This window comes from Eumetopias jubatus, unplaced genomic scaffold (assembly GCF_037043125.1).
Source record: "Eumetopias jubatus isolate StellerSeaLion01/CBP00866 unplaced genomic scaffold, mEumJub1_p1.0 scaffold_14, whole genome shotgun sequence".
NCBI lineage: Eukaryota > Metazoa > Chordata > Mammalia > Carnivora > Otariidae > Eumetopias > Eumetopias jubatus.
In genome coordinates this window covers 62,289,309-62,302,032 of record NW_028274820.1, presented here as the reverse complement: position 1 = coordinate 62,302,032, position 12,724 = coordinate 62,289,309, and the positions used below count along the sequence as shown (strand labels likewise).

Genomic DNA, 12,724 nt, shown 5'->3' with positions numbered 1-12,724 from the left:
CCCGTCCCCAACCTCCAAATCCTTCAGCAACACAATGACAAGTGGCATGAAGGCAGAGGGAGGACAAGGCTGAAGGTGAAAATTCTTCCCTATCTGTGTGGGGCGACCTTGGTGCCAAGAAGGGTTGCTGGCTGGGAAAGTTCTGCCTTAGCAATTCCCACAATATCCTCTGTGCTTTGTCTGAGGAGAAAACACCAGCTAGCACAAGGTGTCCTCCTACCAGGGCAGGGGCGGTAAAGGCAACAGTATCACAAACCTGTGTGTAATCTGGCTGTTCCCACCAGGGCTCCAGGTTGATTTAAATAAAAAGTAGCAAGGGAGACTGGGATGTTCAGCTCACTGCTTCTCTGACACTCCCCTTCAGAGTCACTCATATCAGTGCTCAATTTGAGGAGGGAAAAACCAAAACATTCCAAAACCCAGTGATTAGAGATGGCGCACGGAAGTGGTGCTAAAAACCTTAACATTAATCCCCGGAAAAACAGGAGCCAGATTACACGGTGGTGGGGGGGGTGTGGCACACAGAATTTTAAAAAGACGTTCTGTGCCTACATGGCTTTTATTTTTCTTAATTAAAAAGCATATAATAGGGGCGCCTGGGTGGCTCAGTCATTAAGCGTCATGATCCTGGGGTCCTGGGATGGAGCCCCGCATCAGGCTCCTTGGTCAGCGGGGAGCCTGCTTCTCCCTCTCCCGCTCCCCGCTGCTTGTGCTCTGTCTCTCTGTCTCTCTCTCTGTGTCAAATAAATAAACAAATCTTGAAAAAAAATGCAACAATAGTATCATTAAGTAAAATTAACTATAATGTCTTTATATCAACCAATAACCCATCAGTGTTCAAATTCTCCTGGTCAGTAGAGCTTTATTTTATTTTATTATTTTTTAAAAGATTTATTTATTTTATTTTACAGAGTGCGTGTGCTCGAGCACATGAGTGGGGAGAGGGGCAGAGGGAGAGAAGCAGACTCCCTGCTGAGCGTGGAGTCCGATGCAGGGTTTCATCCCAGGACCTTGAGATCATGACCTGAGCCGAAATCAAGAGTTGGACACTTAACCGACTGAGCCACCCAGGTGCCCCATTCAATAGAGTTTTAAATGGAAGTTTGGGCCAGGCAGAGAGAGACCAAGCCATAACATCTGAATCACAGTCTCCTCAAGCTGCCACAAGGCCCAAAGAACATCTTAACATCTTTCTTTGCTGTAGATAGGGGCCCTAGTCAGCCAGGTGATCTAGAATTCTTGCACAAGCATCACTGTTAAATCTTCTAGGGAAACGTGTGCTCTTCTCCCGGCAGCCTCTTGGTCTGCTACTGCCCAGCTGCTTGTACAAACCAAACAGCAGCTGAGAAAATAAAGCCTCCTCCACACGTTTACCTGTGGTAAACTGTGGTGCCCCGGGCTGCCATTCCACTGGAGTGGGTCCTAAAAGGACACTCTCACATCTCCACTCACTCCTCGCCCACAGCCCTAGTCCTGATTCTAGGTACTTCCTGCTATACCCATGGACTCCGGCCACTCAGCTCAGTGGGAGGCACAAAAGAGGAGGGAAGGCCAACCATTCACCTCCTTGGACTCATGCTACAAGAGCAGATACTGGCATGGTGGATTGGAACCCAGGAAAACTCAGAAGTGGTCAAGTCTGCCCTCTGTTTTTGGACTATTTTCACACCGCTGGCCTAACTCCCCACCTGAAATAACTCAGGCTTCTGACCTTGATCTTCACTTCTGGTGTCTGACCTCCTGCCCCACACTGGTCACAGGGGCCTTTGCCTTCAACTTACTAGTCCCAGATCTGGTCCCCGGGGCCCTGAAATAATAGTAGCTCCCATTGACTAAGCAGGCACAGAGTAAACAACAGCTTCTCCTAATATCCTATTAGATCCTCACAATAACCCCATGATTTGTGCATTCAATGCATATTTGCCAAATGCCTACTCCATGCCAGGATTGGCTCAGGTGTTGAGGAGGCACTATAAGCAAAACAGACAAAAATGGAGTTTCCACTCTCGAGGCAGTGTGCCTGGAGAAGTAATGATTATTTTTCCCATTTACAGAGAGAAAAGCGAAGCCCAGAGTTACTAAGGAATTTGCTTGACATCGTATAGCTAGTAAGTGGTACAACAGGGATTCAGTTTCCAATCTGTATAATTTGAAAGCCCATATATATATATATATATATATTTTTTTTTTTTAACACACCATGCTGCATCATCGCATGATCCCTGCTAACCTGACAGCTTGGCACAATGAGTGCTGAACGGGGGATGCAGAACACAAACATGTTTTTACACCTTTCTGTTTTAAATACTGTATGTGGTTCAGGTGCCATCCTGCTTTCACCAGCCTGAAAACACATTCACGCTCCTCTGTTGTGAATAGACCTTATTAAAATGGAAATCTATCACTACCATGTACAAAATGGGTACACCATGTTGCCTTCCTGGAGTTTTCAAATGTGTTTATGTAAAGAAAAGGGGCAAGGTCTATTCTCTTTGAAAACAGTAACAAATTGGAATGGGTAAGGTTTGCCAAAGGCCCTTTTAGGGCTTTTCAAGTAATGCCTGGGTGTTCACTTTTGCTATCCGTAAATTTGTTACTTCTAATAGAACTACATTTGCTTTATGAAATATTTTTACTAAAATTTGAATGTGCTGATGCTGTTCTGGCACAATATAGAACATGTTCTGGCTTCCAAGGCTTAAGCAGGTGTAAGATGTAAAGTAGTGGCTGGTTAGCTCCCAGTGGGTTTACCTTGCGAATGAAGTAATACTAGGTACTAAGCTCCTACTATGTGCCTAGTACTGACCTAGGCACAGACTCCCTGTCTCAAAGTCACTCACTTACTGCTCACTGGCCCCATGATCCTTTCAGTCATCGACTTGTCTGTTCCGGGGAGATCTCAAAGCATTAGCAAGACACATCTGATGCCTGATGCTCAGAGAAGCAAGCTTAGGAGAATGAAAGGTGACTAATTCAGAGGACCTGAGGGCTTTTAAAAGATGAGACCTCGAGGATCCCAGATGTAGGAAATACATAATGAAGCAGCAACCCAAGGTACAAAGTTCTGGGCTGGGAATAGCCAGTTGTACTCTCAGTACTATCACGAATGAGCAGTGACAATGACAATCCAGGCTTCTCTGGATTCAGGTCCAAAATTCAGAGGCAGAGACTGGGTAAGTCTGTGCAGTAAAAGGCCTGTAAATTTGCACGATGGCTTGGTCAAGGTGAAGGGCACAGTCTGCGGTCACTGAGCTCAGAGGCATTTACAGTCCCAGCTGTTGCGTCCTGTGTGCCCGGCATTGCTAGCAGCAGAGACCCTGAGCAGTCAGCCATGAGTAAGCATGTACAGACGCAGTTTTGTTTTGTTTTATATAGTTGGGACCATACTACTTCTATGTAGCCGCTTTTTCCATGCCATGCTACCTGTCTTTTCATTACATGTTCTAGGAAACATGACTTTTACTGGCTGCCAAAACCCCGCTGGACAGATATGCTCTCGGGTTGCAGCACCCCTCCCCTCTTGCAGCTTTCGCTACCAAGTCAGGGCTGGATAGCTAACTGCCAGCAATCACCTGACACTGGTAGTTTTTGCCTTTTATGGCAAGAAAGGAAAGAGCAGTTTGGGGGAAAGGGTCCACCGCACCAAGGATCCTAGGCTCCAAACCACAGTGGTGCTCATTCCTGAAGTGCAACATACATATGAAAAGACAACCCCGGTGCAGGGATAATGGTCTGCTTGCAGTTTTCTAGGAATTGTTAGTTACACTGTAATTTTAAAAGATTTCAAAGGCAAAGAACTAGCAGACTTGGGTGTAAGAAAAATCCCTGGTTAGTGATTGCTAAAGAGATGGCCGAGGCTTTTGAGGATCGCCCTTTGGCCTCATACCCCATGGCACCTGCCCATCCTTATCCCTCGGCTCAGGCGCAGCACGAAGAGCGGCTTACGCTCCTGCGCTCCTATGAAATTTGATAAAAGCCTTTAACAAGAGCTTGCAGGCTCTCTAGCCAAGGCCCAGGCATTATCAGGGCATAATCGTTGCCTCCAGCACACCACTGCAAGTCTTTTCCTTTTTGTTCCCACCACCCTGCCCACCTCACAGCTGGGAAAAAAGAAACACATTTCAATACCATCCAGAATGGCCCTTTGCAAGGATGACTGGCAGGTCCTGCCACACCTCTCTCGCTTACAGACCCAGTGAATCTGTTGCAAAGACTGGCTCCTTTTTTTCACTGAAGCAGGGTTACTGCTTGTGGGTGTACATGGGCAAGAGAGAGGGAATCAGGTTTTTTAAAATTATCAGAAGACAAAGGTGCAGTTTTGCAAACTGTTAAGTGGCGACCAAATGTCAATTTAATTCTCTCTTAATAGCCTGGCCTAATGCAAAAGCCTTTTCCTTATCCCGGTGGTCCGGGTAAGCGTTCCCAATCCCTTATTAGCAACACTAATCGAAGCAACAGAGTGTCAGGAGAATCTGAGTGACAGTGTTTAAGATTTTTTTTAAGCCTCTCATTATTCCACATGTACCAGTAAACATGCAAATGACCTTTTCCAGAATATAGGGTAATATGCAATTCTACTAAAGCCCCTTTCCACTTAGTGTATTTTTTTAACCACAGCAAACACAAAACTCTGAAAAAGGCTCTCATGGGACTTCAGACACCACTCCATTTTCCACATTTTCTCTCTTAGATTGACATATTTTTCTATACCACGTGAGCCCCTGCATCCTAGAGATGGTGGGAAAACCTCCCAGTGTAAGCCACGGCTGATTATTTCCTGACACTGGAAAGTCTACCTTGCCTGTAAATCACACAATCCTTAGACTACAAGCAGAAAAATGATCTTACGGAGTTTCCTGAATGCAAACAAAGACTGCAAATGGTAAGGAAGGAACAGAAGAGCGAGGGGCCACAAAATGCTTCTCATTGTAACTTCCCCTCAGCATCTTATTAAACACGGAACAGGCAGGCAGAAATATATGGCACCATGGTGTTTTCCCACTTAAGAGTTTTGCTTTTTGTGGTAAATAAATGATTGCCAAACCAGTTTCCCCTTTGTTTTTAAACAACAAGATACAACTTCTCTTTGGGGCACTGTTTCCTCCTTAGGATGTTTAAGCTTGAAGAGCAATGTTACAAAATAATGTTGTAAAAATTTACAAATCTACTTCTTAAATAAACACCCGTGCTGTGGCCATGACCCACCTCCAGTGAATTTATCTAGTTGGTCAGAGACATATGTATCTCCTTCCTCTCGGGTAGTGTTATGGGATTATGGCAAGAAAACAGAAATCATGGGCCCTCAAGAAGTTTATTCTCTCATCTTGGACACTACCAAAGAGTCCAAGTGGATTTGAAAACAAAAGTTCAGTAAAAGTCTGCTGCATTTCACAAATCAAATCCATTATATTTTCTTTAGATTTTTAGTATATGTGCTGCCGAAGCGAGCACTATTTTCTTTAGATTTTTAAAAAGTTACATACCATAACCAAAGCAACAATAATAATTTCATTATAAGTGGATCACTGTACCACACAGGCAGTTTTGATACGGTTAACGGATTTTAGAGGGCTAGGACAAAGGAGTAAGGCTCAAAAGACAGGGGAATAAGGGGCAAGAAAAGGGGAACAAGCTGGGGAAGGCTGTCTGGCTTTTTTTTCATTTTTTTTTTTTAAGAGAGGGAAAGAGAAAAAGGTGGGGGAGGGGCAAAGGGAGAGAGAGAATCCCAAGCAGACTCTGTTCCCAGCACAGAGCCCAACATGGGGCTAGATCTCATGACCCTGAGATCGTGACCTGAGCTGAAATTAAGAGTCGTACGCTTAACTGACTGAGCCACCCAGGTGCCCCGTGTCTGGCTTTTAATTCAAGCCTACTTCAAAATTTCAGCAAGCCCCCTCTGTCCTTCTCCCCGGTTCCACGCTCATGTTCTTGGGAAAAGAAAAGCTGCACATCAGACAGGAGGAGGTGAGGATGGGAGGACAGGAAGGGGAGAAGTGAGAGGTGGGAGGAAGAAACCAAGAAACTTTCAGCCCTGGTCTGATCTCCAGATCGTCCAGAGCTAAGCTGAAGCCTGACAGGATGCTGTTCATTACAAGGGAGCGGATATAACACACAAAGTGCCCCCTCCTTGCAAAGGTTCCATATTGTACCACCTGCCACATTGCTCCATGAGCATTGATGTGTAAAGTCCTGAACACTGGTTAGAAAGAGGTTCAGCGCCATTTCTTAACCCTTCTACACGGATATTCCTTCATTTATCATTCAATGAGTGGAGTGCCTATGTATGAACGAAAAGATCACAAAACACACACTGTGGCCCTCAGTCAAATAAAAACAAAACTAAAAACTGGTAACGGCTACGAAGAAGGGGTTTAAAAGTGTGTTTTAAATGTCAGGATGGGTATGAGGAAATGATGTTCCAAGGAAGCGACATCTGAGCTGAGATGCCCAGAAAGAGCTTTCCAGACAAAAGGGAGAGCGATGCTGAGATCCTAAAAGAGGAGACATGACTAGAGGTGTGAGAGGTGGCATGGGCGACAGTTAAGAGAGGGATAGGAAGTCCTGCAAAGCGAAGCAGGGGAGGGACAAGATCTGAGGTGGGTGTATCAACATCCCTGGCTGCTGGTGACCAAAGGAAGGCTGAATGAAGCCAGCTGCTTTCTGGGACAGGTGTTGGCAAACCTTTTCTGTAAAGGGCCAGAGAGTAGATTTTAGGCAGTGTGGGCTGGGCCAAGAGGCAAACTCACTGATGTATGTAAGTACAACATAAGAAAAAAAGACAACACATGTCCACAAAATTTTCACTGATGAAGTTCAAAAATGTAATAATAATAGTAATTGAGTATAATTTTAAAAATACAGGCTGACTAGTGAGAAAATGAAATTATTTTTTGGGGGGATAACAAGTTACCTAATTGGTGTTCAGCCACTGAGGCATTAAAGCAGCCAAAGACAATATAAATGAGAAAGCATGGTTGTGGTGCAATAAAACCTTACCTATGAGCTGAAATTTGAATTTCGTATCATTTTCATGCGTCATGAAGTATTTTTCTTTGGACTTTTGTCAACCACTTGAAAAAGTAAAAACCATTCTAGCTTGTAGGCTGTACAAAAACTGGAGCATGGGTCCCCCTCTTGCTTGCCAACGTCTATTGTAGAAGATCCCACATCTAGATATGTCTCATTGCTTGCTCAGAGTACATTCGTTTTTGGCAGGTGATATTTACAGGGCGATGCTATGTATTTCTTTTTTCATCACAGCAAAAAGCTTGGGATATAAGGTCATTCCATTATAGGTGACAAGAAGATCACCGTTTTTAAATTTTTTTTAAATATTTTATTTATTTACTTGAGAGAGAGAGAGAACGTGCACAAGTGAGAGCGCACAAGCAGGGGGAGGGGCAGAAGGAGAGGGAGAAGCAGACTCCCCGCTGAGCAGGGAGCCTGACGTGGGGCTAAATCCCAGGACCCCGGGATCATGATCTGAGCCAGAGGCAGCCGCTTAACCGACTGAGCCACCCAGGTGCTCCTAAGGTTACCATTTTAAAGGTACATTTCCCCCTTTGTAATTAGAAGTAATCCGGGTGATACTTAGGATCCTGTGAACATCCGATTCCCCAAAAACATTTCACAGAGTGGTTTTAGCTTTCATGGATGATTCTTGCCTGAGTCAATCATTACTCTGGAAGTAACAAAATAATTTTGATATGACTTTAAATGGCTGCCTAGTATGCCATTGTATGGATTACATAATCACTTATTTATGGAATCTCCCGGGATTAAAACTTTAGATTGTTTCTTTTCTTTCTTTCTTGGTTGCTATTACAAGTAATGCTTTCATTTATATCCTATAGCTAAATATTTCTGTATATCTATGGTTAGTTTTTTTTCCTTAAAGATTTATTTATTTATATGAGAGAGAGAGTGCACGAGTGAGTGGGGGGAAGAGGCAGAGGGAGAGAATCTTCAAGCAGACTCCCCACAAAGTGTGGAGCTGACACGGGGCTCCATCTCATGACCCATGAGATCATGATGTGAGCCGAAACCAAGAGGCAGAGAGATGCTTAACTGACCGAGCCACCCAGGCGCCTCCATCTATGATTAGTTTCTTAAAGAAAATTATTTGAAGTGAAACTAGGTCACAGAGTATAGCCATTTTTTAAAGGGTTTTGATCTATATTAACAAATTGTACTTTAGGGAACTATACCAAGTTTTGTTCCCATTAAGAATTATTAGTGCTTTGTTCCTGATATTTGAGCCAACATTTAAAGAGTACCATCACCATCATCGAAGATGAAAATGGTTTCTCATTGTTTTAATTTGTGTTTATTCAATTATAGTGAGGTTGGAACATCTGTATTTCTTCTACCTGGTCATACCCTGTGCCCATTTTTCTATTCACCCTTTCCATATTGACCTGTAAGAGCTTTTTTTATACGAAGGATGTTAATTCTTTGCCTCTAATATGCATTGTACATATTTTTCCTAGATTTAGAAAAGTGTGTTTTAAAAAAATATTAAAATTTACATGGTTATTTTCCTCCTCAAAAAAATTTAGGAATGGGGGAGGGAAGGCAAAAAAATTGACCAAGGGTAGAATTATTCTTGTTTACTATGAACTTAAGCATCTTTAAAGAAAAAGAATTGCCTAATGAAATTTAAAATTTTATTATCAGCACCCAAAATTCTCTTCTGATCTTTGCCACACATGCATATTATACAGCTGATCTCATTATGCACAAAATGTGCATTGTTTTTAATCCATCATTTCATATCTGCTTTGCATAATCAGCACAGTTATAATTTTTAACTAACTCTATGGCATAATTCAATTTTTAATTAACAGCATGACTTAATAAACTTCATTTAGTTCTCATAAACCATTTAAGACCCATTTTTTCACTAGAATAAATAGCATTGCTGTGAACATCCTTGTATAAATTTTTTGGTTTCTTTAGGGTTAAATTCTTAAGTCAGTCTCAAAAATAAAACTACTCCATAACCAGAGGAAAAATCATGATGCATTTAGGGTTTTTATTGATCTCTGCCAGAGAACACTCCAGAAAGACTCATTCAACACGTATTGAGTCCCAGGTATTTGAGTGTCACCAGCAGTGTTTAAAAGGGCTTATTTCCCCAAATCTCCCAACAATATGGGTTTTGTTAAGTTTACTTATTCTGGCTAAGTTTACAGTGTTGTGGTATCTGAAGTTATTGTAAATGGCACTTCCTTGGTGCTGGCAAGTCTATGCACGAGCCACATGGTTGTCCCACGTATATTTCCTTCACTTATAAACTTCATCTCCTTTATCTCTTGTGGGATCAGATTCAGCAGTGGAACTCCAACACATTTCTATTCTTTCTACACTGGCTGGAGAGCTTTTAGATATAATTCACATTATGTGTTTTCTTTCCACTCTCTTCAAGGGCAAGAGCCAAGTTTCAGGCAGGTCTGCGTCCCTGGCACATCAGATATGGTCAGCGTGCAAAGCTAACGTCGTAGGGGCGGCACCCAGGCATACCCTCCCACTCTCTCCAGGGGAGGAGGGCCGGCGAGGCTCTATTCCTGGCTTCTGCAGACTTGGTTCGTATAATCCCTAGGCAGCCCTGCCTCTGCATTCCACATCCACATGGCATCTGTATCTTTCATTTTCCACCAGAAACAGGAGCTGTGGTCAGTGCTGGACCCGGCTCTCTGTGGTGGCCCGGGGAGGTCAGGCTGAGGGGGAAGAAATGCTCTAGGTTTTCTTCAGAAGAAAGGTTTGTTGTCAGCATTAAGCACAAATACTCTTCTAAGATGAGAGGGGGATGACTGCACCTCTAGGGAAGATTTGGCAAAGTCTGGAGACATTTCTGATAGATTCAATTGGTGATGCTACTGGCATCTAATGGGTAAAGGCCAGGGATGTTCCTAAACCTCCTACAACACACAGAACAGCTCTCCACGACAAAGATGATCATCTGGTCCTAAATATCAGTGGTGCCGAGGTTGAGAAATCTCTGTTCTAAAGCAAAGTAGCTGCTCTCTGGGCCTCTCCTAAGCCCAAACTACTAAACCAAAGAAGAGTATCCAGTAATATAAACTGGAATGGACTGACTTCAGTCTTGTGTAGATGGGGAAATTTCATTTGAGATTTACATTTCACTGCGGTGTTTCATATGACATTTGCCTCGTGTGGACCCAGAACTAGGCTTCTGAAGCCCAAGCAATGTGACCACCATCCACAGCACCCACCAGGAGCGGACTCCACAGCACCCACCGGGAGCAGACTCTGCAGCACGCCTCGCTGACAGTGCACTTCCCCACAGCCTCTCACCTGAGGTTTCCAGTGAGATGGGAGAGGCAGTTAGGCTTGCGAAGCCTGCACAGAGCAGCAGGAAGGAGAAGAGAAATGATGCAGACGTTTGTACACAACACTGAGGCAGCGGGTGGGAGCTGCTGAGAAATGGGGAGACAGCTACCTGGCCAGGCTGGTTTGGAATCAGACCCTGGAGCCCCCAGAGTCAGCTCCGAAGATGCGCCCTGCCACAGGGGAGCTGGGTGGTGGCTGATTCTCAACATTTAAAACCCTCTGCTCAAGTGTATTCAAAGCAGCTTATGCTCAACAGTAAACAAGACTGAACAACAACAGGGCTTACCAGGGGCACTGGCAGTGGGGGAGGGGGAGGAGCCCCTGAGGGTGGGGGAGGTGGAGGCAGAGGAGGAGGTGGTGGTGGTGGTGGTGGTGGTGGTGGTGGTGGCACTGGCATATGTCACAGCGTTGGTGTCTCTTGCTTCTGAATGGTCCCAGGAGAATGGTTTCTGCCCTGAAAGGGAGAAAAGAGACAGTTTTAAATCTGGATGTCTTTATTCACGCACCGCTGATACGTGTCATGCAGACACGTGCATTTAATGGATAGCTTCCTTCTTTCACTTGTCCACTCACTCGTTCGTGCTCTCATTCATTCATTCTTGCAATAACTACTGAAGGCCCCCTGTGAGGCAGGCATTGTGTCAAGTGCTAGGAACAAAAGAAGTAGCTAGATTTGGGCGCCTGGGTGGCTCAGTCAGTGAACATCTGCCTTCGGCTCAGGTCATGATCCCGGGGTCCTGGGATGCAGTGGGGAGTCTGTTTCTCCCTCTATCTCTGCCTCTCCCCCCTGCTCGTGTTCTCGCTAGCTCTCTCTCTTTCAAATGAATAAATAAAATCTTTAAAAGAAAGAAGTAGCTAGACTTCAGAGAGAATTAGGTGATTAAAACTGATTAGCTATTTGTCCCAATATAAATAGAATATATAAATGTCAATGGCAATACCTCATTCCATAACGATTTTTCCAAATAACTGCATTCTATCTCTTTGGCATTAAACTTTCAGTTTTACCATTTCCGATGTAATTTAAAAATATTCTGTACATATTCCCATTTTCCTAAGCAGAGCAAATGGAATGAAATCTAACCTTTCTGAATGTCACGGGCTCAATGTTACTCACGACGCCAGCCTTGAACAACGCTTGCAAAGTGCATTTATCATTTTCCTGCTTCCTTCTCTTCCTTCAGCTCTCACTTTGCTTTTGCTGTTGCTGTGCTGCTGTTTCTATACAATCTGGTACTTGCTACATAGAGGGCTTTGCGGCACAATTCTGCAAATATGGTTATGTTTCAAACAGTTAATATTACAGGATGTCTGATCTCCAAATAAATGTGGTCTTTCTCTGTGGAGTGTGTGTGTGTGTGTGTCTTAGAACCCACATCAAGACACACTGAAAAAGCTTAAAATATACACTAAAGAAAAACCCCACAGTTTACAAGAATGAGGAAAACCTATATGAGAATCTAACAATTTAAGTGGAAACAGAAATAATCAAACTTAGGCAAGGGTGGTTTTGTGTTCCTTCTGTCTCTGTAGTTAGTGGAAGGTCAGAACAAGGCTTGTGCCCATTTCTTTAGCTTTAAACTCCTGTGGCGTTTGTATTATTCCATGGTAATATTCTTATCTCTTAGAGGCAAAAAGCAATTATGTAACCCGGTACTTTGTTCTTAACCTAGTCCCCTGGATTTTGCTTACTTCAAACATGCTCTCTTTACCTTTGTGGATAGTGGCTGCCATGTGACCGGCTAATCACATTAATTTTCTCTAAGGTCAGTAGTTTAATCCCAATTTTATAGGTAAGAAAAATGACATTCAGAGATACTAAGTATTTTGCCCCAAATCCCACACAGCTAGTAATGGGTGGACCTGGGACTGGAACCCAGGCTTACCAGGTTCTTCTCAACATGATTTTTATGTGTGTGTGGTAAAATGTACATAATACAAAATTTATTATTTTCATAATTTTAAACTGTACAATTCAGTGGCATCAAGTACATTCACAATGTTGTGCAATCATCCCCACTACCATCTCCAGAATTTTTCATCATCCCAAATAGTACCCATTAAATAATAACTTCCCATTCCTCCTTCCCTTAGTCCCTGGTAACTTCTACTTTATATTACTGCGAATTTGCTTATTCTAGGTACCTTAAATATAATATTTGTCCTTTTGTGTCTGGTTTATTTGTCTTCAAGTTTCATTCATTTTGTAGCATGTGCCAGAATTTCCTTCCATAATTTTTATACACCACATTTTATTTATTCATTCATCTGTTGATGATATTTGGGTTGCTTTCATCTTTTGGGTACCGTGAATATGACTATGAACATTGGTATACGAATATCTCTTCAAGACTCTGCTTTCAATTCTTTT

General features: G+C 43.2%; 1 protein-coding gene across 1 annotated transcript in view; it reads right to left on the bottom strand.

Annotated features, from left to right (window-relative positions):
* The window catches only part of WIPF3 (WAS/WASL interacting protein family member 3), a gene marked incomplete at its 5' end in the record, with an annotated part of 60,180 nt that extends 49,463 nt beyond the window's left edge, over nucleotides 1–10,717 (bottom strand). Inside the window, one exon of the mRNA XM_088018367.1 lies at nucleotides 10,640–10,717. Coding sequence (XP_087874493.1) covers nucleotides 10,640–10,717 — 78 coding nt within the window. The remainder of the gene's footprint in view (nucleotides 1–10,639) is intronic.
* Between the last annotated feature and the right edge of the window lie 2,007 nt (nucleotides 10,718–12,724).